The sequence below is a fragment of the Squalius cephalus genome, assembly GCF_949319135.1.
Source record: "Squalius cephalus genome assembly, chromosome: 21".
NCBI classification, from domain to species: domain Eukaryota; kingdom Metazoa; phylum Chordata; class Actinopteri; order Cypriniformes; family Leuciscidae; genus Squalius; species Squalius cephalus.
The window spans coordinates 2,772,926-2,799,638 of NC_137142.1; the positions used below are offsets into that span (position 1 = coordinate 2,772,926).

A 26,713-nucleotide genomic window follows, 5' to 3' on the forward strand; every position below is an offset into this window, starting at 1 on the left:
TTTTGTATGACCAACTCTGGAAGTATTCCTTCGTTCAAAAAACTTAATTTGATCTAAGACTGGAGATTGGGAAGTAAAGTGAGTGAGTGAAAGCAATTGGGACATTGTTTAATTTGTATCATCTCTACTCTTAATCTGGTGTCGTGCCACAGACCTAATTTAAATATATTATCAGGAAACAGAAATCCGATCAGTTATCCAGATACAGAGGCCATACTTAAAGGGATAGTTCACTTTGAAATTAAATTTTGGTATGTTTTAGCTTACCTCAAGGGCATCCAAGATGTAGGTGTCTTTGTTTCCGCAGTAGTTTCAATTTTGATATTTTTAGGTCAAACCGTTCTTGTCTGTCAGTCATATAATGCAGGTCTATGGTCACTATCTGAAAGAGCATGCACAGAGTCCAAATTAAACAATTCCCCATCGTCCAAATTAAACAATTCCCCATCGTAAGTACACATTGATGGCCTAAGACACGAAACGAGCGGTTTGTGTGAGAAAACGAACAGTATTTATATCGTTTTTACCTCTTGTACACTTTCTGGCGCTTGCGCAGACTAAGCCAGAACGCGCGCACACGTCACACACCAGGAAGCGCGCGCGCCCTCAGATCACTTGGAAGTGGCTGTGTATAAGAGGTAAAACCGATATAAATACTGTTCGTTTTCTCACACAAACCTCTCGTTTCGTGTCTTAGGCCATCAATGTGTACTTACGATGGGGAATTGTTTAATTTGGACGATGGGGAATTGTATAATTTGGACTCTGTGCATGCTCTTTGAGATAGTGACCATAGACCTGCATTATATGACTGGCAGACAAGAACGGTTTGACCTAAAAATATCAAAATTGAAACTACTGTGGAAACAAAGACACCTACATCTTGGATGCCCTTGAGGTAAGCTAAAACACACCAAAATTTAATTTCAAAGTGAACTATCCCTTTAATGTGAACAAATGTAAAAGCGCCATGTCCTGATTGGCTAATGATCCGATCTGCCTGATGAGATCACGGTGTTCACAAGTGTAAACACAGCCAGAGATAATTATCATTTGGCTGAGCATCTGAACATGGACGCCAGCAGGTGGCGCTGCAGCCTAGTTCTTGAACACATCAAGAGGATTATGTTTTAGCATGTTCATGAAACATGTTAAGACCTTCACATCTTAAAAGGGGTAAGACCATAAGACCACGCTAAGACCTTAAGGTAAGGTGGAGTAAACCACTTTAAACCGAATGGTAAACCTAAAGTCTTAGTGTTTATGAAATCTCAATCAGATTAGGTTTTAACATAAAGATGTAAAAGCAGTAGGCCTATCTCACGGATGTGCCAACAGTGGAATAATATGCATATAATATCAGACAAACAGCCACAGGAGACATTTTGCTATAATGCTGCTATGATGGTCTATTTATAGAGGAGTCAGAGTTATTACAGTATCAATACACTGAAGTACTTTCATTTTGAAATGTGTTGCTTGAATTTCCAGTCCTGTTATGCAGTTTAAACTGATTAGTTTTTATTTCATTCAAATTTAATTTAACGTTTGTGCTAATTTAAAGAAAGCACTTCTAAGGCGATCCCAGACTTTCAGAATAGAACAATAATAATACATTCATTTTATATAGTGCCTTTAAAAGTTGCTTTCTCAAAGCGCTTTACAGGCAAACATAACAGAGAAAACAGCACACTTTACATACAAAAATAAACAAATAAAATGAATAATCAAGTAAAAGCAATACAATGTGTTGAGAAGAGATTTAAAAGTCACTAATTTGGAGAGATTTCCGAAGCTTAGGAGCAGAAGAAGAACATGCTCGATCTCCTCTAGAACGAAGCTGTGTCTGGAACAGCCGAGAGACACTGAGAGGAACGCAGATTACGACGTGTGTAAGGCACTCATAGATCAGTCGAGTACTGAGGAGCCAGATTATGCAAAGTTGTTATATGCTAACATAAGGAAGGATTTTAAAATCAATACGGCACATGACAGGAGCCAGTGCAAACACTCCAGGGGCCTGTTTCAGAAAGGAGGTTAAGTGAAAACTCTGAGTATGTTAACCCTGAAATGAGGGAAACTCTGGGTTTTCCGTTTCAGAATGGGAGGAATGTCAAACCCGAGAAAGCAGAGTAAGTCAAGCCCGTTTCTGAAAGAGAGGTAACTTATACTCAGAGTCAGTTACCATGGCAACTTACTCTGTGAACCTAACCTGGTCGGGAGCAGGTTTTCTTAGATTAACCCAGAGTTTTTCTTATGTAGTAAATGCATCTTGATTTAAGAATGTTTAGATATTTTGACTGGAAACAACAAGACAAAAGCTAAGTAAGAAAAGCATTTTTTTTGCAGTGTAGTACATTCATTTATTGTGCATTTTTCTATATAACATCGGAGATGCAGAGCACATTAGTAAGGCCACTGTATCAGAGCGGGAAGGAAAGTGTGCCTGAGAGTTTTTGTGTTGTTTCCTGGACACAAACCTGTGAGATCCATCAAAGAGGAGATTCACAAGACTGCAGGTCAGTGGTGGAGAAATCTGTTTAAATGAGGCTATGATGATGTTCACTTGATAACATCTTGCTGTGACCTTTGAAAGTAACCTAATAATTAGAATTTCTTTATGATTTCCAGTGTGGTTGGATGTATTGATGACACACATAATCCCATCATTGCACCTTCTGAAAATGAACCAGATTACTGTATGGAATGGGAGAATGCCAGATGGAAAGGTAGAGATATACACTCACCTAAAGGATTATTAGGAACACCTGTTCAATTTCTCATTAATGCAATTATCTAATCAACCAATCACATGGCAGTTGCTTCAATGCATTTAGGGGTGTGGTCCTGGTCAAGACAATCTCCTGAACTCCAAACTGAATGTCAGAATGGGAAAGAAAGGTGATTTAAGCAATTTTGAGTGTGGCATGGTTGTTGGTGCCAGACGGGCCGGTCTGAGTATTTCACAATCTGCTCAGTTACTGGGATTTTCACGCACAACCATTTCTAGGGTTTACAAAGAATGGTGTGAAAAGGGAAAAACATCCAGTATGCGGCAGTCCTGTGGGCGAAAATGCCTTGTTGATGCTAGAGGTCAGAGGAGAATGGGCCGACTGATTCAAGCTGATAGAAGAGCAACTTTGACTGAAATAACCACTCGTTACAACCGAGGTATCCAGCAAAGCATTTGTGAAGCCACAACACGCACAAGCTTGAGGCGGATGGGCTACAACAGCAGAAGACCCCACCGGGTAACACTCATCTCCACTACAAATAGGAAAAAGAGGCTACAATTTGCACGAGCTCACCAAAATTGGACAGTTGAAGACTGGAAAAATGTTGCCTGGTCTGATGAGTCTCGATTTCTGTTGAGACATTCAGATGGTAGAGTCAGAATTTGGCGTAAACAGAATGAGAACATGGATCCATCATGTCTTGTTACCACTGTGCAGGCTGGTGGTGGTGGTGGTGTAATGGTGTGGGGGATGTTTTCTTGGCACACTTTAGGCCCCTTAGTGCCAATTGGGCATCGTTTAAATGCCACGGCCTACCTGAGCATTGTTTCTGACCATGTCCATCCCTTTATGACCACCATGTACCCATCCTCTGATGGCTACTTCCAGCAGGATAATGCACCATGTCACAAAGCTCGAATCATTTCAAATTGGTTTCTTGAACATGACAATGAGTTCACTGTACTAAAATGGCCCCCACAGTCACTAGATCTCAACCCAATAGAGCATCTTTGGGATGTGGTGGAACGGGAGCTTCGTGCCCTGGATGTGCATCCCACAAATCTCCATCAACTGCAAGATGCTATCCTATCAATATGGGCCAACATTTCTAAATAATGCTTTCAGCACCTTGTTGAATCAATGCCACGTAGAATTAAGGCAGTTCTGAAGGCGAAAGGGGTCAAACACAGTATCAGTATGGTGTTCCTAATAATCCTTTAGGTGAGTGTATGCCGTAACCACCACAGCTGTTAAGTAATTATTCACAATTTATTTGGTCATCTTTTTTTTCCTTCAAATATAGAAGCAACAGTAATTATTTTTCCTGTTGCATTTTAATATTCTTCCAGTTTTGTGTATCTCCTCTTCATCTATCAGTGGTGGTGCAGGTCCAGCCTTGGTTGGTGGAATAGAAGTCAAATGTTAATTTCATTAGCCTAATTTAAAAAATGGTTGGATTAGAGAACATTTAAATATGTGAAAAGAGCATTATACAGCATGGAAACATGTGTGGCACATTGAAATAGACACTGAATTTTATTTATTTAATATATCAAATGTTTGTAAAGTAACGTAGCCTACAGCCATGAACCTTTTATGCTTAAAGATTTAACTGATTGAATTATGGTTTTAATGGTAATTTTTAGTTGCTGTCACATTTTTTTTTTTTTTTTTTTTGTATGTGGGATACCATGAAAGTGAGTATTATTTCAATAACTTGCCTTTCTGTCAGTTTTCACCTGATAACATAACAGTGATTGAGAATGATACCTGTGTATTGACTCGGAAGAATGCAGACGTCTTTTTGTCGGGTGCTGTTGCCATGGTGAATCGTAATTTCGGAGCTCCATTGATCATTGCTTTTCATAGTCATGGTGCACGCACTTAACTCAGAGTCAGCCTACTCAGAGTAGATTAAACTAACTCAATTCAGATGTTCTGAAACCGAAAACTCAGATTTTCCCAACTCAGGGTAAATCAACTCAGAGTTCAAGTTTTAACTCAGAGTTGGTTGAACCTCCTTATTGAAACAGGCCCCAGGACAAGGGTAATATGAGCACTAGCCCTGACCCCAGATAAAACTATTCATTCTAAAGAAGAATACAGAATAAAATATTCTAGAGTAAATTAGAATAATTTCAGTTTTTTTAAATGATTGCGTTTAACATTTAATTAATATGTGAAGTCAAATCAACTTATATATAATATAGCAAAACATCTCAGAATTCATCCCATCCATTGCTATACTTACTGATGTTTGTGCTAACAGGTAACGAGGACTAGCAAGTAGCCTATGGAGTGATATTTATGAAATAAAAAGCCCTACATTTATTAGTTATGTCGGAAAGATCATATTTACGAGTTGAACGCACATAAACACCACCACAAACTCGTATAAATACGAGTGGGAAGCTCGGGATTTTCTTTAAAGGGATAGTTCACCCAAAAATGACTCGCCCTCATGTTGTTCCAAACCTGTATGAGTTTCTTTCTTATTCTTCACAAAAGATATTTTAAAGATGTTGGTAACATTTGATGGCACCCATTGACTTCTATAGTATTTTTTTTCCCTATAAGTCAATGGGTGCCATCAACTGTTTGATTAACAACATTCTTTAAAATATCTTCTTCTGTGTTCAACAGAAGAAAGAAACTCTTACAGGTTTAGAACAACTTGAGGGTGAGTATATGATGACAGCACTTTATTTTTCAAAACTATCCCTTTAAGCCCTAATCTTTACAGGTTGGGGGCTTGTCAGGGTAATACCATAATACTTATAGGTATTTAGCAGTATTGTCAGGCTTATACAAAAAATATATATACATTTTGCATATACAACAAAATAAGCTACTTGTTCAAAATATAATAGCATTGTAATATTATGTAACGAAAGTGGCTTAAATTAATTAAAAAACAATGCACACACGGATGCACTTTCGTTGTTCTTCATTTTCTGGGAGTTTAAAAACCTTACTGCACTTTTGTGTAGTTAAATATCCCTTAAGAAAATCAACCATGGTTTTATTATAGTGGTTTAGTAACCATAGTTTTTTGCCAGATTGAGAACCATTTGTATAACCAGTTTAACAACAAATACCATGGAACAAACTATGGTTAGGGTAGCAAAACCATGTTTAATTTGCAGTAACCGTGGTTTAACTACAACCAGGTTTTTTGGTTTTATTTGTAGTAAAAACATGGTTAATTTTCGTAAGGGAGAAGGTGCGCCGCCATCTTGTTCCCACGAAAGTGACTTGAACGCATCTGACGTCGAAAACACGACTTCTCAACTCGTAAATGCGAACTTCCCAGGAGGACTTGACTTCTACGCATCATGAGTTCGCCTGCATTGTGAAGGGACCTTCCCTGATATGCAAATTGTCGTGTTTGCGTGTGTTTGTGTGAGGGTGTGTGTTTGTGTGAGGGTGAAGGCAGTAAGGTTTCCCGGATGTAGTGTACCGAAGGTCCGCCCATCAGCGCGTCTTAGCCCCGCCTCCTTCGGCTCTCGTCCAATAACAGCGCGCCTCCTAGGCCCCTCCTCCTCCCCGCCCTGCGGCTCGTGCTCGCGTCGCTACTGCAGTGAAACCCACGGAAACAGACGGAAAATAGGTTACGCTTCTGCTGTGTCAAAACCAGCATTTTTTTGACAAAACAACGAGACCAAGAGCAGAATTTTCCCCTTATATTTGTGCTGTCATTTATTGCTGTTCATTTCCGAGGGGGAATTCCGTCGCACAGGCAGCAACATGGTAAGAAATACACATTCGCAGCACTGTAAACAAATAGCAGATATCGGTTTCAAACGCATCCTGAATGCGCTGGCAAACAGATTCAACGTTATGGTCGAGCTGTCCAAACACGAAGATTTACGGGTTTCCTATCGTGCATCTGCCAGCTTGTGAATGTGTGTATCCATTGTTGGTCTAATTCATGCAAAGTGGTTGCAAAGCCATTGCAGAAATAAATGCTAACCTGAGTCAGTCAGTGCTGAATGTGCTGTCTTGTGTGATGCTGTTTGGCATTTAAAGTTAAAGCCAGAGCTATTAAGTGTGACATTAGTTATTAAGAACATCTCCATTTGCATTATTGTGATAAATAAGAGAAGGGTTATCCTATGCGTGCCATAAGGCGCAGGTTGTTTTTCACCCATTTTTATAGTTCTTTGAATTATGTAGGTGTGCATTGTATAATATACTTGAAAGGGTGCAGTAATGATCATTATTTTGTTGTGAAATGCTTCATGTCCATATTACATAAAATGTTGTGATGGTATCTGATGGTAATACCACCGTGATATTGAATGATTAGGCTACCATAGTATTTGCATGGTGCTTTAAATAATGCCAATGGTGATACTACAGAGATCCACAGTATTGTCTAAATGTTCTCTCATCAATACCAATGTAATAAATGTCTGTTCTCCCTGTGTCACTAGAAATTGTTTAGTGAAACTTTGCTTTTCAGAATCTCATTAAACGTCATGATTGACAGATTGCAATGCAAATATGCCATTATAGATTCAACCTTCTCGCTGAATCATATTTGCTTTAGTTGTTTTGTAAGTTGACATAAATATAAAGTGTTATTTGTTGATTTCCACTTAGACTTGAGATTTACAATATATAACAATTGACAAAAATCAATACAGATGATAAGCAAATAACCATATATGAGCTCGTTTTACTATGCATATCCTCATCTGCATATCATTTGCATATGCATATTCATCCACGTGATACCTTGTTTAACTGTACCAGACATTTGGAAAATATGAGATACGGATATGCGTCACATTACATTGCGAAATATAATTTAGTAGCCTATCCTTGCCTTGTTTTGAATAATAAATCAAAATAGTATAAAATACATTTCAGAGAAAGTTTTTCTCAATCTTTTCCACTGGCCAAATTTATGGAAACTGATAGGCCTTATTGTGCATTATTGATCATTGTTTGGACGTAAATATTTCCTCAGATCATATCATGCGCTCAGCAATCCTCGCTGTAGTTAAAACATTAAAACACAGCATGCCACATGTTCAAAAGCATCGCATCCACTACAAATATTTCTATTTATTATAACATAAAAAATGTTGTAACTTCTTGGTAATGATTTTCCCATCAAGTTTGTTTTTATAAATCACAACTTATGCGTGTGAAGTGGCGTCCGCCTCTTTCAGGGCCTGTTTTGTGCGACGCAACGCTCATAAATGAGGCCTCTGGTTTCTGCATTTTAATAAAACCGTACGCCATAGTCTGTCTTTTTCTGGAAGAATCTTGTGACAAAGTCAAACTAGTATCATGTCTAACGCACTTCTGTCAACTTGCGGTCAAACGGCGACCCTGAAACATTGAGTTTGTGTTGGGACATTTTGGAAAAAGACACAAAATATCAATCTTTGTTAAGTTGAATGTGGTCCTGCTGCATATTCAGTGCCTCACACAATAATCCAGACCCTTGACTCATTCTTTCATTGATGATGATATGAATATTGCATTGCTTGATATTTCAATGCACTCAGTCTCCTTTTCCCAAGCGTCAGACCAAAGCATGTTGATGACCATCGCCGTAGTTGGTGTACAGGCTTTTTAAAGTGTGGCCACACATTTCACTTTGAATTTCGATGCAAAAATCGAGGTACTTCAGCTAGAGAAGCACTACTTTTTACTTTAGATATACTGTAACTATATAATGTCAGGTGCTACACCTTCTTCTGTATTAATGGCTTTCTGTGGCTCTTTTCTCTACATAACAGTGTGTCGTGCAGCTCTTGATATGTTTGATCTAAATTTTAGATTTACGTTTACATTGTAACATATTTAATAGCATGGAATTACAGTGTAATTAGTGTTAGCCTACTATCTTAGGCTTCTTCAGTGCATTAGGTGAGGTAAACTGATAATATTAGTGATTCTCATTTATCAAAACACTAAAACTGGTACCGTTTTGGAGAGAAATTAGGTATTTTTAATCTCTCTATTTAACCCATCTCATGGTGTGTGACGCTGAACTATCATATGAGTTTCTAAAGGTTTTTGAATTCTTTGCACAGTTATGAATATTGATATTTTATGTACAACAATAGCATGCTCAGGCTCAGTGGCCTTTCGCCTAATTTAAAAAAATTTTTTTTTTCAAATACTGTAATATGATTTAAATGGTGATGAGTGTACTGATTTGATGCATTTTAAAAAGATGGATGATAGATATTCTGCAATCTTTCTGACAAAGAACAAAATATAATGTGAATTACAGTAATGCTATTTTTTTTAGTGCACAGTGTTTATTATAAGGGAGTAGAATCCGCAGCTCAGTACTCACTATTCACTACTCATGAGTACTTTTAAATAAGCTACTTTTTTACTCTTACTCAAGTAGTTTTTTGGACAAGTACTTTTTACTTTTACTTTTTGGAATGTAATGGTACTTTTACTTGAGTGTTTTTTCAGTACTCTTTCCACCACTGCTGATTTTGTTCGAGATGATGTGCATCTCCTTCAAATGTGAGCTTAAAGCCCAGACACACCGTGCCGATTTCAGCCGTCAGGTGTCGTCGGCGGTAGCTCTGGCGCCGATTGCACATGTTAAGCATGTTCTGTTGACTTGTGGTTAGGCCTACTGATGTTCAGTGATTTTAAAAGTAGCCTCAATTAGGCTTGCATAAAGTTGGAAATTATTTGCTGTTGCAAAGAATTGTTTATGAATGCACTTTTAAGAAAGTTGTGGAAATAAAATAATATTTACATTTTATCAGTTGTTATTGAAACTCATCATTGCCTGGGACACACAAAAGATGGCATTTACTGCAGAGGCGTGTGTGGGTTAGGGCACGCGGACGGGATTTTGGGGAAGGGGGGGGGGGCTCGGCTGTCCTTACCTACTCTAAGGGGAGGCTCACATTCACCCAATTTGAAAACCCCTGATCTAAAACCTTTGCACGGTGCTGATACTAAGATGCTTACGCTGAGGTTTGGGGGACGTTTACACGACAGCGATGTACTAAAAATGGAAACGTTTTTCCTTCGCATTTTCTTTGCGTGGAGACGACAACGTTGTCAAAATGTGAAAAGCACTAAAAGCGCTGTATTCTGCTCACTGTCACTGTAAAGAAACACTACTCGCCCGTCGACTGAACACGTGATGCGCATGACGTCTGCGTTTTTAATAGTTAATATGGAGACAGTAGCGGTATTGTTTTCAAAAACTTGCACCTTGAATCCCGTATTCAGAAGTTTGTGTTTTCGAAACGCCGTTGTAAATGTACGACCGAAACACATACAAATGTTCTTCTCGTGTGAACGGCCCCTCATAGTTCCCTATATGAAATTCATTTTATTCACAAATTCTGTTTTATTTTTTCCCAGATTTTTTTTTTTTTTTTTTTTCTGGATTCCATTTTATTGCTTAAAGTATAGTTATAAAAAATGTTCTTATGAATTTAAATCATGATACTTATACAACAATTTATTAAAAGTTTAACAAAAATAACATTTTTAGGGCCAAAAGCCATGTCTAATTAGTTGAATTTATAAAACTTTAATAATTTATTTTACATATATATATATATATATATATATATATATATATATATATATATATATATATATATATATATACACACTACAATAGTGCACTCTATGAAAGGTTGTTTGTTTTTGTTTTTTTCAGAAATACTGTGTTGTCTGCTTAAATGATTTTGGATTTATAATTAATTACAGATGCATTATCAAAAGGTGGTAATAACACCAAGGCATTAAATATTAACAGTTTAGCCTAATTAATCTCTAATCAAATGAAAATGAACAAATCCTGGTTACACTTTATTTTAAGGTGACATGGTAACATTGTAATATTAATTGAACATGCACTTACTATAGAGTTATAGTTAGGTTTTGGTTTAAAGTTAGTTACTTGTAATTATACATCATTTACTGTTATTACTGTGTAGTAAAGTGTAACCACGTCACCTTAAAATAGTGTTACCCAAATCCTTTTATTTTCTGCATTACTGAAATCATAGATCCCTCGGTTTGCTTCAAGCACTAAAGAATTATTATTAGAATTTGTATTAGTCTGAACACGCTTTCAAGCAAGGGCTGAAAAGACTTTCAGTGCATCATAAGGTCTGGTGTATAAAACCGCGTTTTATCCTGTCAGGAATCGCCCACCTGAACCGGACCAGCATTTACATCTTACAGTTCATCATTTCTCCAGCGTCTGTCTGACATGTAAAGTGATCCATCACAGTTTGTATTGTTCCTGCGTGGAGTTTAGATCAATAGGAATGCTAGCGGATGGCTTTCTCCAGTTATCTCACACACACACACACACACACCAGCATTGCTCAAGCGGAGGCCTGCTATCTGCTGTTTATGATCATTAGTCATTTATTGTGGGCATCATGACGGAGAATGAAGAATAATCATATTGGTTCTCTCCCCTTTATTACTCATGCTTGCAATTTTACTTTTAGTAGAAAATGATAATCTTTAGACGGTGTTTCGTGAATATCAGAATCTAGTCTACTTTTAGCCTTATGAATCTGGGAGAGTCTTACCGAAACCATTCAGTTCAGCTCAAGTTTATTTATAGTATTGGGCTTTTCACAATACGATTTGTTTCAAAGCAGCTTCACAGAAAATGCTTTCTGTTATCAGTCAGAGATGAGCGTATCAATGCAGGTGATGTACAGACATGATAGGCTATATGGTTAGCTGGCCTGTCTCGATCATTAAATAGCCATCTGATCACAGTTATTTAATGTAACCGCGATTATTGCGCTCTTTAAAAAGGCACAATGGGGAGACAGACAAAAAGACATAAGCCCCTTTAACACACACAGCATTTAAAGTCCCCCTGTAGTCAATAATTGTATCCCTTAAAACTCATTTTTAATCACCAAAATTACGTTTAAACGTTTTTTCCTTGAAAAAAATTTCTTCATGCCTTAAAATATATTGAATGTAACTCGACACCCTTGCCTCATTTAGCATGCATGGTTTTTTTTCATTTCATTTATTTATTTATTCACAAAATACCAAAAGTATAATAATACAGTCATTGGAACACAATCAAATAGGTATAGTGAATGGGTCCCCCAAAGAAGCTAGAGAAGCTTATGGGTGGGGGCCCGTAATTTTACAAGAGAAAAGTAGTACGGTAAAGGTACATGATCACCACCTGGTACCAGACGATGATAACAGAGCACACAAGAAAAACGCACAAGGACATACATACAGTGCATACACATACATTCATGCTCATACATCCCAGTAGTCCATGAGAAAGCAGTTATATATTAAATATAAGTTGATAAATAATAATTTTTTAGTTGTTTTTTAAAGTTGGAGATAGAGGGCAACACCTTAATGTCATCATTGATCCCGTTCCAAATTTGGGGCCCCCTACATACCACACTCATACTAGTGCGCAAATATCGGCGATATTTACCATATATTAGTGATTTAGTTCTCGTTTGGTTCTATGAATATGCAAATGAGCCCCGCCTCCACTCACTCACTCAGCTCAGAGATCCACTGGTTGACGATCACACGTTGATCTGATTGGTTACAAGGTAGTTTGTGACGTCAGAAACACCAGCGATTTCAAAGCGAGTTTTTGAGACTGTCTTTGGAAATACTCAGCAATGCTGTCGACTTATGAGTTTAAACATGGTTTGTCTTAAAGCAGATTAAAAACTCCACATAAACAACATTAAAAGCTGGACTTTCACCACAGGGGGACTTTAAGAGATCATGTGTGAACAGGACCTTTTCAGAAATACCAGTGGTAATTTACCAGTATGAGCGTAGTGATGCTGTTTGAGATTACTGGTATGTTCATATACATGTTCATATACATGTTCACACACCGCTCTTATGGAGATGACGCTCTACGCTGTGTTTAATAGTTTTTCTATGTAAATATACGCTAGATGGACATTTTTAACCAGTTTTCAGCTTTCATCAGTGCCGCGGCTCTGCAGTTTTATACTATTATGGGTATGTAATAAAAGTATGTAATTAAAAATCTAATATGTATAAAGTATGATTGCACCAATGCCACAAGTTAGAGATAATGTACATTCAGCCGGTTGTTATCTCAGAATAAACCCGTCAGGGTGATCAAGATCAGGTCGTCATCAGCCATGAAGGGGTTTATTCTGAGATCACACTCACACACACACACACACACACACACACACACACACACACACATACACACACACACACACACACACACACCCCCCTGAAGGGGTTTATTCTGAGATCACACACATACACACACACACACATACACACACACACACACACACACACACACACACACACACACACCTGAAGGGGTTTATTCTGAGATCACACTTTCTCTTTCTCACACACACACACACACACACACACACACACACACACACACACACACACACACACACACACACACACACACACACACACACACACACCTGAAGGGCTTTATTCTGAGATCACACTCACACACACACACACACACACACACACACACACACACACACACCTGAAGGGGTTTATTCTGAGATCACACTTTCTCTCTCTCACACACACACACACACACACACACACACACACACACACACACACACACACACACACACACACACACACACACACACACACACCTGAAGGGGCTTATTCTGAGATCATACACACACACACACACACACACACACACACACCTGAAGGGGTTTATTCTGAGATAACAACCGGCTGGATGTACATTATCCCGCATATTACACGGCTACTTGCCATATAAGTAAATAATTAGACATGAAATATTGATCTGAGTTGAAATATTTTATTAGGTCTTTAAACCTAAAGCTTCTGCGGAGAGAGCAGTTTCAACGGCAAGATCAAACTAGACGGACATTTAAGAGATACGGTTTACAGTCATAACACTTATTTATTACACAGCATTTCAACACATAAATAATGATGGAGATAAGAGATATTGATTTCAGATTAAACTGTTTTAAAATCGTACCTGTTTGTCATTTTATAATCCAACAGTGTACAAAACAATAGTCACAAAATGGCCGCCGCTGCGTTTGTATGAAACAAGAGAGAGCGAGTCCACAATACTGGATGGCATAATTAAATAAATGTACACAAAATATTGATTTGACTGAGTTTTATTATTTTGTTATTGAGGAATAGATGTTGTTCAGGATAGATGGCGCTATTGACCAATCAGGAACAAGTATTCCATAGAGCCTGTAATAATTTTCTCTATATCCTAATCATCTGTTAACAAACATGTATTCATCACTTCAATGAGCGCATTGTTTCTGCCTTAAATACTTTTTTTTTTTAAATAATATATTATTATTAGCTAACTGTGTGATTTGTATATGTGGGTCAATGACGTGACAGGTCATTTTTTTTGTCCAAAGGCCTTAATAATAATAAAAAAACAAATATATAACATCCAAAGTATGTAAGGTAGTACAGCTTGATCTCTTTTACTGAATCCAAAAGGTTTTAATTATATTTTACTACATTTAAAGGTATTTTAAAGATTTTGAAGTGTCAAAAGGTCATTCGGTAAAACCGATATAGTAAATATTTAAATGGAATAATATTGTTTTTAATAACTAAAGGAACTACAATAATACAAATATAAAGCAGATAAGGCTCTTTTTTCTCTCCTTTCCCTGTGCAATGTTTTACTTGAATATGTTGGAGTGTTTAGAGTAGTCCAGTAAATGATTACATTTATGAGATCAGTGATAATGTTTTTTAATATTTCTTCTGTGGTACACACTATATACTATCTCAACATCAATGTCAAATCAGTTTTTAACTTTCAAATCAGTGGTTAAAGGGATACTTCACCTCTGGAAAGATGAATGTGTATTTAAAATAGGTCATTTATGTAGAAGAAATGTGAAGAAATTTTTGAATTTGGAGCTTTCTAGCCTGAGAAAAGCCAGAAAATGTATTTTTGGCTTATGTGGATGAAAGACAACAACTCCCAGAATACACTTCCTTCGCTGCCCTAGGAAGCCACTCCCAAGCCACGCCTACCGGTTAGACAGCGCAGTTGAAAACAACAAGAAGGTTAGGGTACTAACTTAGTGAGTCTCCGTGACGAGTTTGCCCTGGATTTCGAGATCGCCCAAAATGTCCGGGATTCGGCTTTTGCGTTCTACAGTCGCCATTCATCATGTTTACTGTGGCGAGCAGGACGAGGCTGACGGCGGCGGGAGAACGGCGCGAGGCCGGTGGCGTCATTACTGAGACGCGCCGGTCTCGTATCTCTCACGGAGGAGCGGGAATTTTCTTAGCAATGTTATCAACCGATCACTTGTTTAGCGTTCATGTAAACACTACATTCAGATTCACCAATCGGAATGAATTCAGTTAGATTGAAACAAAAGTGCATGTAAACAATGAATGGCGACCGCAGAGAAAGCAAAAGCTGAATCCCGGACATTTTAGACGATCTCGACGGCCGGGCATGTCCGGGAAAAAGAGAATGGTAACCCCTACTACTCACTTTCTCCACAGAACAAGAGCCTGCTAGCTTAGCTTCCAAAGAAAGATGGCTGACACTGTGTGCATTTTGTGAGTGAGATCCCACCCTCTATGGGCGGGTTGAACACATGCGGAACAACGCCATCTACTGGCTGTAGTCTCTCGCCTCTGGCCAGAAAATCCTCCGATGACGCAAAATGACGATTTTTGCGTCATTGGAGGATTTTTTCCAGACAAAAAATACATAAATCTCTCGTCTCAGGGGGATATGAGGGTGGAAAGCACGGTAATTCGAAAATACTACAGGTTTTCTACTAATACAAAGCTTAATGCTAAATCCTGAAGTAACCCTTTAATGGAAGGAGATGTATGTCTGTTTTACAAGCATTAATGGTAAGGAACGACCCTTATTACACTTGTGAGCGGCACATATGAGGAGTGTTTCTCCCTCAGATCTGCTCCGAGGTCTTGATTGTGGCATTTCTTTGAGGTTTAGAATCCATTATTGCTGTAATTATTCTGTCTTATATGAATTTAATAAAGAACTCTGTCTCGTATTCTGTCCAAACACACCGCGTCGTCTACGTCAGGTGACTGTAAATGCCCAAAAACTGTTTCCATTGCAGTTTTGCAAAATATTTCTTTTTCGAATTGCCAGAAAAACCTCCTCATGCGAGCGTGTAAAAACATTTTTTGCGATAAATGCGAGTTTTTGCGAAATTGACGTGTATTGGGCGTATTTTCAATTCGCAATTTCAATTTGCGCAATTTGAAGAGTAATGGAAACGCGGCTTGCTTTCAACGCTTTAATGTGCACATTCCAGACAAACGCATATATTATGGCCTTTTCTGTGATTGGCCAGTTTGTTGTGAATGAGATTGTTTCAGTTATTTACAGAATTATTTGATAACTTAAATAATTAAAGGTAGTTATACTGCAAAGTGACAACTTACAAAGGATTGAATTAATCACAAGAATTTTTGACAGTTATTTAATAAACGATGCACACAAAAAAATTGACAAAAGCCCTAAAATGAAAAACAATCAATCGAAATTATCGCAATTATTTTCTTAAGACAGTTAATCATCAGTCAAATGTCATAATCATGACAGCTCTAGTCATGTGCTCAGTTAAACACACAATGAATGTATATAACGATAATATTACAGGATATTACCGTGTATATACCAGAAAATACAGAATTAAGATATATATTTGCACAAGAAACACAAAGTTTTAAAATTTTAATTTTTTTGATTTTCAAAGAATTTCCCCTTAAATTTACATCATTGCACGAGTTCAGATGGTTAACTATTTTTCCCCATTTAAATCAGCATAAATGAAAGGCTGTACAACACAGACCTCTTGGTCCAGATATTGCTTGCAGAGTCGGCACGGGCAAAAATGGACAGTTATAATTATGATCCGCTATAAGTAGCGTCGACAGCCATGAAACACTGTCATTCTGTCTATTTATTTCCACCTTGTTTTGAGTTTTGTTTGTATTTGGTGATGTTTTGCTGTGCCGGATGTTCATTGTGCAGTGCATGTGTGTGTGTGTGTGTGCGGTCTAATTGACTCTGAATGCTGAATGCATTATTTATGATCTGCGCTGAGTGTTTGCCTCTCAGGCTTCCCAGACAATGTTCAGCCCACTAAAGAGTTCATTTACATCTCACAAGAGCCCACTAATGATTCAGGAATTCATTTAAAACTCCCTGTTTTCTCTTTTTTTCGAGCTGCAAGGCATCATTTGTTCTCATCAGCATGGATAGTAGGTCTGCTGTGAATTGTCATCGCTCTAATTCATGTTTGGACTCGGAGGATCTGGTATTAATAACCAAGTCCAACTCTTCAGAAACACTTCAGATGCCGGTTTGCATTTGCATACTGTATGCATCTGATTTTCACATTCGGTTTCATATTTTTGTGCTGCGGCTTCATCTAATCTGTGCATCTCAGAGGACGTTACAAGACAAAACCACCAAGTGTAATGCAGAATCAGTGTAAATGCTGTGTGATTAATAAATAAGGCAAATGTCTTCTGATTGCAGAAGGATTGTGAGTTTTAATTAAGCCTGAAATAGTGCTAAGGGACAAAAACATGATCAAATCTCACCCCGAAATCAAGACCAGAAATAATATTTTAAACAGAAAATTAATTACATTTACTTTTGACAACCAAAAATTACCCCCAATTCTTATTATTCTCATAATGTTTTTTACTTTTGGGTTAAAATGCACAAAAAAACATATACCATTTAACATCTTGATTACATGTTATGATCTCAAAAATTACTAAATTAAATATGCATGGATGAATTATTATTATTCCTTAGTCCAGTGACATGCATTAATTTGGCTTGTATTGTATGTATGTTTTTTATATTCAACCAAAAAGACTTGTTGTTTGGAGTGACAGCAATTCCACATAATGGAGATTAGCATGATAATGATGTGTTTTAGGACATTTCACTCAGTCTTAAGAAAGAGGAAGGTTCAGTCTACTGTGTAGACACAGATCCAGGCCGCTTCATACGAGTTCGCCATGGACCTTTCACAACACCAGCATTTCAGTATGAACCCTTTCTTTCAGAATCATTGAAATCATTATTCAAAACCTAAACTATTAGTAGGATGAGAAACACTGACTCTGGATCAGCAGCTGCAAGCAAACTCATGAGTGTCCTAAATGTGTCCATAAATGTCTAAAATTATCATACATTTTTAAAACAGTTTGTACATAATTAAACGTAAGTTTTAAAGAAATTAATACTTTTATTCAGCATTAAAGTCACAGTGAAACAGAAGTAGCTGCAGATGTACATCTGAGTATAATGGTGTAGGGCGGGACTTGATTCTGTGCATCGGTTGCTGATTGGATGATGAGATGTGGGCGTGGCACTGTATGCAGATGAGCGTGAGCCTGCAGGGGCGGAGTTTAAGTGCAGTAAATGATTGGAGAGTAGACTGATGTTTCCACCAGAATATACAGTTACAAACCATTTCTATTTCAAAGTAATGCTGTTCTTTTGTACTTGCTATTCATCAAAGAATCCTGAAATAAAATCACGGTTTCTGCAGAGATATGAAGCAAAACAACTGTTTTTAGCATTGATAATAATCAAGAAATGTGTATATATACCCTTAAAGAGGACCTATTAGGCTAGCCTATGTTTTTCTTGCGTTCATCTGTGTGTGTAATGTTGCTGTTAGATCATGAAAACGCTCCAGTTCTTCTCTATATCAGTGTCAGTGTTTCTGAACTCCTGAAACGCCTCCATTGTAGACTTGAGTTTCTTCCGGGAACGAACACGTCACAATATTCCTCATTAATAATTCATACGCAGAATAAAGGGGCGGGGCCTGGTTGAGTTAGTTAGTAGTGTGTTAAACTGGCGGTTATGGTAAGGGGCGGGACATTTCCCAAACTCACTCGAAGCGCTCGACCAATCACAACACACTGCTCCAGCCGACCAATCAGAGCACAGTGTGCTTTTCAGAAGGAGGGGCTTCATAGAGACAGGAAGTAAACAGAGCGTTACTGACAGACTGGGAAGAGAGGAGCCGCAACAATGGAGAATATGAGGAGAATAATCAACCTGTTCTAGTAGAGCCTAAAACAACATCAAGACTTTGTAAACATGCTTAATATGGTCTTTATAAATGGGCCTGATGATGTCTATACTTTTCTCCCTTTAAAATCTTTACTTATATTTCATTTGTATCTTATTTTGGTTCTGATATCCAGCTCAACGTTAGCTTTTCCTAACAGGAAAGTCCTAGTCCCAGCGGAGGCAGATTGGCGTCTCTGTTATGAGTGGGCAGCTATAGATGTGTGTGTGTGTGTGTGTATATATACACACAGAATAGTCTTTACAGCGATCAGCAGCAGATCTGATGGTTCGCTCCACAAACCCCGCGCTGATGCTGCGTAACCTCGAGCCGAGAGACTTCGACACGTTCAGTCACAGACTGCTAATGGAGGAACTGTTGCTGTTTGTGAAAACAAAAATTCAGGCCTGAAAGCGTTAAAACTAAAAAATGTTTTAAATGTTTTTGAAAGAGTCTCTTTGCTCACCAAGGCTGCATTAATTTGATCAAAAATACAGTTAAGACAGTAGTATTGTTAAATATTATTACAACTGTTTTCTATGTGAATATATAGTAAAGTGTAATTTATTCCTGTGATCAAAGCTGAATAGTCTTCAGTGTCACATGATCCTTCAGAAATCACTCTAATATGAGGATTTAATGATCAAGAAACAACATTTATGATTATTATCACTGTTGAAAACAGAAGATTTTTCTGGTAAATTTGATACTTACCGTGGTAAGATTTTAAAAAAAAGAGAGAGATTAATATTGTATTCATCAAATATGCATTAAATTGATCAAAAGTGAAGTAAAGGCAGTAAAGGCATTTATAATGTTATAAAAGATTTCAACACTGTACATGTAGTTTATCTGAGACTGGAAGACTTTGGTTCGTGTTGTTCATGTGGAGATTGATACGGTAAAACACACGCCATCGTTACTGTTCGTATCACTGTGATCAAGAGCTGAGATTCAGATATGATAATGAGCGTTTGCTTCTGACCAATCAGAGCAGAGCAGCTCTCAGAGAGGCGGGGCTTAGAGAGACTGAATCTTCGATCGAAGCGTTTCAGACACTGAGAGAAAAGAGCTGATGCTGACGTGGAGATTATGAGTTAAATAAAGTGTTTTTTGATCAGTTTTCACATTTATTACAGAATAAGAATAAGTCTAAAGCCAGAATGCGTTGATAACAGACAGGCCAAGCTCTCATCTGTCCTTCACTGCTGTGACAGATACAGAAACCATTGAACTGAATGAGACTTTATAAATAATAAAACAAAGCAGATGGAGACACAGACGGGGGAGTGTTTAGTGTTTCATCTCCTAGCTTTTGGTTTGTATCAAATACAAGAGAAGAATTCAGTGTCACAGAAACACTAATGAACAGGTTCTTCAGAAGTATTGTTTTAAAAGCTATAGAAAGGTCATTATATAGGATAAATGTATTCTGAAGAGTTGAATCCAACATTATTAAAGGAAACGGGTTGATAGGCTGTTTGGTCTTGTTTAATTTGGTCTCGTTGTGATGCGCTGCTCACTTTCAGTGTAACTGAATGCTAATTAGCAACAACTTGCTTTATAAAATTGTTTAAAAAATTATTCATTTACATTGCCAGAAACAAAAAAAAGTCACAAATGTATTTTTTTGATACATGAATATTAAAATATATTACCTATGGCTATAGTTCAGAGTTTTGATTGTTTGTTTGTTTTTACTTGTACTTTCAATTTCAAAGCTTCTCAAATAATTCCCTTGGTTTAATTGAGTCTTTGTGATATTAAGTACGTTACCCAAATTTCATAGTGTTTTTGATAGGGCTGTCAAACGATTAATCGCGATTAATCGCATCCAAAATAAAAGTTTGTTTTTACATAATACATGTGTGTGTACGGTGTATAATTATTTTCTATATATAAATACACACACATGCATGTATATATTTAAGAAATATTTGCATGTACATACTGTGTATATATATTTATATTATATATAATTTATATTATATATACATATTTTATATATAAATAACACATTTTTCTTAAATATATATGCATGTGTGTGTATTTATATATAGAAAATAATTATACTCCATACACACACATATATTATGTAAACACAAACTTTTATTTTGGATGCGATTAATCGCGATTAATCGTTTGACAGCCCTAATTTTTGATCAATAGAATATGACACTGACACGTTCCTATTGATCTTCTTCAACTCGCACTGTGTGTTTAGGTGTGTGTGTGTAAAGGTGATAATTTCAACAAAAAAAGTTGATAATCTTCTGTTTTCTTCTTTTGTAGGGAAATGAGGCAAGTTATCCCTTGGAAATGTGCTCGCATTGTAAGTACCATTACGTTTATACCTAATTTACATACAAAATTAACTGGATAATGACACTAACTTTGCAACACAGTCACTGAACTGAACTGAATTGATCTGAATAATGACACTTTCTAGAGCTTTGAATTTGTCTCAAATTTGCTGAAGTTTGCATCGAGTCTGTTATTTTACAGCTTATTACTGTGAAGCTGCTTTGAAACATTCGACATTTTATAAAGCCCTATATTAATTTGAAATATAAAAAAAAAAAATGTTTTAATCTATTTCAATATATTAAGTTCTCTTGCTGGTTCTCTAAAGTGTTGGATGATGACTGAAATGTGATGAATTGGTGGCGGTGAAAAGGATGTCAAGTCAAGGTCGTCTCCAGAGACGCTGCTTAGGCTTATTTTTAGCTCTGAAACTTTGTTTTAATTAGTTCTGCTTCCCTCTGATGTGCTCGAATGTTGAGCACGTGTGAAGAGGAGGACAGTCTACAGTCACGCTCCCGTCCCTGTGTGTGTGTGCTAGTTAAACTTGGCTGAGATTAACCATTTGTGTGCCATATTGAAGAAACCTCATGCCAATAATGAGCTGTAGGCTCGACTTATTACACCGTGTCCTAACGACACGCGACGCGCGATAAAAGGTTATTGAATCCCATGTTAATCAGAGAGTTTGTCCTAACCAGCCGCGACGGCGACACCCCACGACTCTATTCTAGAAACGGTTTCTATTGTCTGTGACGTCGCGCTGGAACAACAAACACAAAGTGTGGCGATGATAATCTCAGGTGCTGTTTATGAGCTTTATTTAGTGTTAAAAGCGTGTAATGTGACTCTGAATATCATTTAGTGCTCCAGCTTTGTGGCTGTAAAAGCAACAGTGGATAATTCACCTCAGATCTTCAAATTAAACAAATGGAAACAAGAACGTTCAAACTGTGAACAAACAAGGTTGTTATTTGACAAAGATTGTTTTAGTAACTCAGTCGCCGATGCATTTTTTTATTTTTTTTTTATTAAAGGTGCATTAAGCAACTTTTCATGTTAAAAATACCCGTTTTTCTAACCCATACATGCTTAAACAATTGCCTGATGGGCTGAATGAGCCCTTCTATGATCACTGCGATTGCCTCTATAATCCTGTACAGTAAAATAAATAAGAGGGATTCGGGACGGAATCGACTGGGCGTGACGTCATGCGCGTTCACGCTCACCTGGTTATGTCTGGCAGGTTTGTGTATTCGCCGCCATTATCCGCATCAGCGAAGACAACTCGAGCGACTTTTGCAAAAGTAGAAGATGGATTCAAAGAGACCGGCTTCTAGTTCATCCCAAACCCCAATGCAAACTCCATGTAACCGCGTGCACAACTCTGGTTGCAGTTTCGTGTGTCGCCAGAAGGGGGCATAGTTCTGCAAAAAGTCAGAGACTTGCGCAATGCACCTTTAAGGATTTTCAAATAATACAAACAACGAAAACAAAGACAAACAAACAAACAAACCCCAAGCGCTGCAAGTTAAATAAAATGTACAATATACAAATGTGTCTGTTTACAGAAAACATAAATCAAAACAAGCCATAACTTTCTTAGAATAAAAAAAATTCAAAATTTGTGTAGGAAGGATTGGAGAGGATCCCAAAGGCTCCTGAATTTGTCCTGTTTGTGGCTGAGGTCATAAGTTAATTTCTCCAGAGGAAGAAAAGCTGACAGCTGAGAAATCCACATAGAAATAGTAGGGACCTGAGATGTACGCCATTTTAATAATATACATTTCTTAGCCAGGAATATAAGGGTAGTAAACAGAGGTTTGAAGTCTGAGTCAAGCAGGTCTTTAGGAATGTCATTCAGCAAAAAAAGTGAGGGGGATAAAATAAAACGTTTTCCTATTATCTCCTGGATTGCAGAATGAACCCCTTTCCAAAATGGTTGGATGTGAACACAGGACCAAAATACATGAAAAAAGGTGCCCTTACAAGTCTTGCATTTAAAACGGAGATCGGAACAACCTGGGAACATTTTATGCAGACGAACAGGTGTAAAATAAATTCTGTGAAAGAATTTAAAATTTTGTTCATGTATGGAAATCGAGGTGCATTTTGGAAAAATACCATCACAGATCCTGGTCCAATCTTCGGAGTTAAACAGAACTCCTAGGTCCCGTTCCCACAATGGTTTCAAAGAATCGTAAACTGAGGAATCAGAGTAAGCTAATAAGGTATACAATTTGGAAATAAGCCCTTTGAAAGAATTAACTGACAATATGGTTTCTTCCAGTTCTGATCATTTGAATCGAAATTTGTTTCGCTTTATAAGAGACTCTATAAAATGCCGAATTTGGAGATATTTGAAAAAGTCTTCTGAGGGTATATCAAACTCTGATCTAATTTGTACAAATGATCTCAAAGTTTCAGAGGTAAACATTCCTGAGAAATCAGACAGACCCCTAAAAGTCCAGTCCAGCAATCCAATGCTCCTAATCTGAATGGGAAAGTCCGGGTTCAAAGCTAGAGGGGACTGAATGGATATTCCGATGCATTTTTAATAATGTTTAAATGGTGTAATATTTGTGAATTTGATTATGTAGCTACTGATCCATTTTCTTGCGAGTGCCGTCAAGATTACTCTCTGGTGCCGTGCACTCGCCGCGAGACTCCGCCCACACGCTGCTCTGATTGGCTGACTCCGCCCACACGCTGCTCTGATTGGCTGTGAGTTTTGATTGATTTTGACGCATCTCGCAGTCGCGTCGCGTCTAGTGTGGACAGACACATTATTTGTCGCTGGAATTTTATCGCATCGCGTCTGGTTAATGTCAGCACATGCTCTCTGTCTTAAACTACGAGCAAAACTGAAGAACAAACTGGTGTGATATCGTTTATATGTCTACAATATGTGTATTGTATATACATTAAAATTACATTTCTTTCTTTTGTTTTTGTTTAGTTGATTTTAACAGAAATTCTCATTACTGAAAGGGTCTGGATGTTTTGCTTTTGAGCATTTTAACAATATAAAAATGCTATAATGATGAATGACTAGTTAATATTAATAATACTAATAATACATTTTAGGTAGTACAACAAACATTACCAAGATATATAAGAAAATGTGCCATAAGGGGTTGATTTTCATGAAAATAATGTCACAATGCAAATCATTTTAATGATCCTAGAATAGGCTTCATTTTCTTCATCATTCATGCAAAATATTTAATGTAATTCGTATTTCTTCCTTTTGATTTCGAGTGAAGTTTTTGATGGACTCGCTCTTAAAGAAACCAAGTACTTGAGCAAAGTCTGCTATACTACATTTGGTGCTCTTCAATAAATCTTACACAGGATAGTTTAGAACCGGAGTTAATTGTTTAGCCTGCTAATGCATATATGACCCACTTACAAGATCATGTGTGGAATAATGTGTGTCATGCTGGCATGTGGCCTCGCAAACGCTCTGAATAAACCCCAGCCCGTTTGCTGGAGTCCCGTGTGCTGTCGGGCTTCCCTTAGGGTGCGTATCAGGGGCATCTTATGACCTCATGGCTAAAAACAATATGACCAGCTCTTCAGGTCTTGCCCAGTCGTTGACAGGGTGACGTCAGGTTTGGCTGTTGGCAGGGAGAGAAACACTGATGGATCAGAAACTGGCTGTCGTACAGAAGAGAAGAAAAGCACATGCGTTCAAAACATAGTTACTATTTATTTATACGTCCATCAAGATGATCCCCGTAAAATAGGCAAAGCCTTTTTTGCATGGCGAAATTGAGAATGAAGTATCAACTAATGTTAAAGCTACACTGTGTGATAATTTCCCCCATCTAGTGGTGAAATTGTATATGACTACCCAGTGAATATTAGTTTCTGTTCCTTTCAATTTCGAGGGCGTTTTAACTCCTACGGTTATTCCAAGATTAACATGGCTTCCAGTTCGACTTCGTCCAATTGCGCCTTTAAAACTATTCATCACCTGTGATCCGTCGCAGCACAGATTTATGTTACAAGGTAAACAATACTTTTTCACCATTGACGCGAGGAAAAGTAACGCAAGTTATATAGAGGTCGTTCTGGCGTTATGCACAACCATGCTATGGTTAGACAAGCAACTATAAAACTTCGAATGTACACAAATAGGCTGAATTACCTGTCGAGAAGAAAGCAGGCAACTTCGGCATCCGTTTTAAAATCTTTTCTCCTCATGAGCTCTTTCCATCTGGGAAAAGTTACTCCAGTATTGACTTGTCTTGCTGATTTGCCTGTCGCGTTGACGTTTTAATTCTCTCTTTCGCTTCCTTGGCGACTCTGCTACATGTCGTCGAGAATAGCCGTGATCCTCCATCAGCAATCTTTCAAATCTGCCGGCAGTCGCGAGTAATCTCCCCCTCGCATTCGTCTCTGTGTCACTGAGTGAAAAACGCAAAAGGCGAAGCTTGAATTTACAGGTATGTCCCTCTTTGGCTAATGTAGTTTCAAGATGGAGGGGCAACATGGCGACCGGCATTCGAACCCCTCACCCGTATGTACTTTCAATGGCAGATTATAAACTTACGAGAATACTTTATTACTTGAAAGAAGTAAATATACATTAATGAGCACATATATTTTTGAAAGAACCAAGTGTTTTTTGCTAAGAATCAACTAAAAAAATTACACAGTGTAGCTTTAATGAGAAATTTAATTATTTGTTATTTTATTTATTTATTTTTAAAGAACAAACAAATTATTTCAATTATCAAGTGAAAAAAACTTAGCACACTGAACAAAGAGATCTGAGGACTTACATACACAGGGATGATAATCAACTGAACAAAGCACAGGTGCAAAAAACTAATTAGAAACCATGACAACAAACAGTGAAGGAGAACTCAGGCAATTAGTGACAGGGAAAACAAAACCAAACAGAACATGACAGTGGCAAAACCTTAAATATAAAAAGTGCACTAATAATACACTCATAAATAAAGATATGCCTTAAATATAAAAAATTCACCAATAATATACTAGTCAATATAAATATTTTACCTTCAATAAAAACAAAAAACAAATAATTCACTAATCAATATAAAATATTATACCTTAAATATAGAAAATGCACCAAATAATACACTCATTAATATAAATATTATGCCTTAAATATAAAAATTACTCCAATGATGCAATCATAAATATCCTTAAATATAAAAAATGCACCAATTATACACTCATCAATATAAAATTCTATACCTTAAATATAAAAAATGCACTAATAATATGCTAATCAATATAAAATAAACCTTAAATATAAAAAAAAAAATCACTGAAAAAAATCAATTGAGTGTCTTTTTCTTTTGTGCCCTGATGAAGGCAGTTTCTCTGCCGACACGTGTTGGTTTATAATATTTTTAATGTTAATACCTTGTGTGTTACGGTATCTGTGTCGGGATCAGTGTGTGTACACGAGGGCAGATCTGCTCTCCCACATCAGCAGCTCAGAGAAGGTCATTGTACTAATGGATTGATAGTTTCACCTCCGCTTTTAAGAGAGTCCTCGATCCTCTCACT

General features: G+C 37.3%; 1 protein-coding gene across 1 annotated transcript in view; it reads left to right on the forward strand.

Moving 5' to 3' along the window:
- The first annotated feature begins 6,284 nt into the window (after positions 1 to 6,284).
- The window catches only part of ppp3r1a (protein phosphatase 3, regulatory subunit B, alpha a), a 39,364-nt gene continuing 18,935 nt past the window's right edge, over positions 6,285 to 26,713 (forward strand). Inside the window, exons 1-2 of the mRNA XM_079855521.1 lie at positions 6,285 to 6,485; positions 21,155 to 21,194. Of these exons, the coding sequence (XP_079711647.1) occupies positions 6,483 to 6,485; positions 21,155 to 21,194 (43 nt within the window). The 5' untranslated portion in view covers positions 6,285 to 6,482. The remainder of the gene's footprint in view (positions 6,486 to 21,154; positions 21,195 to 26,713) is intronic.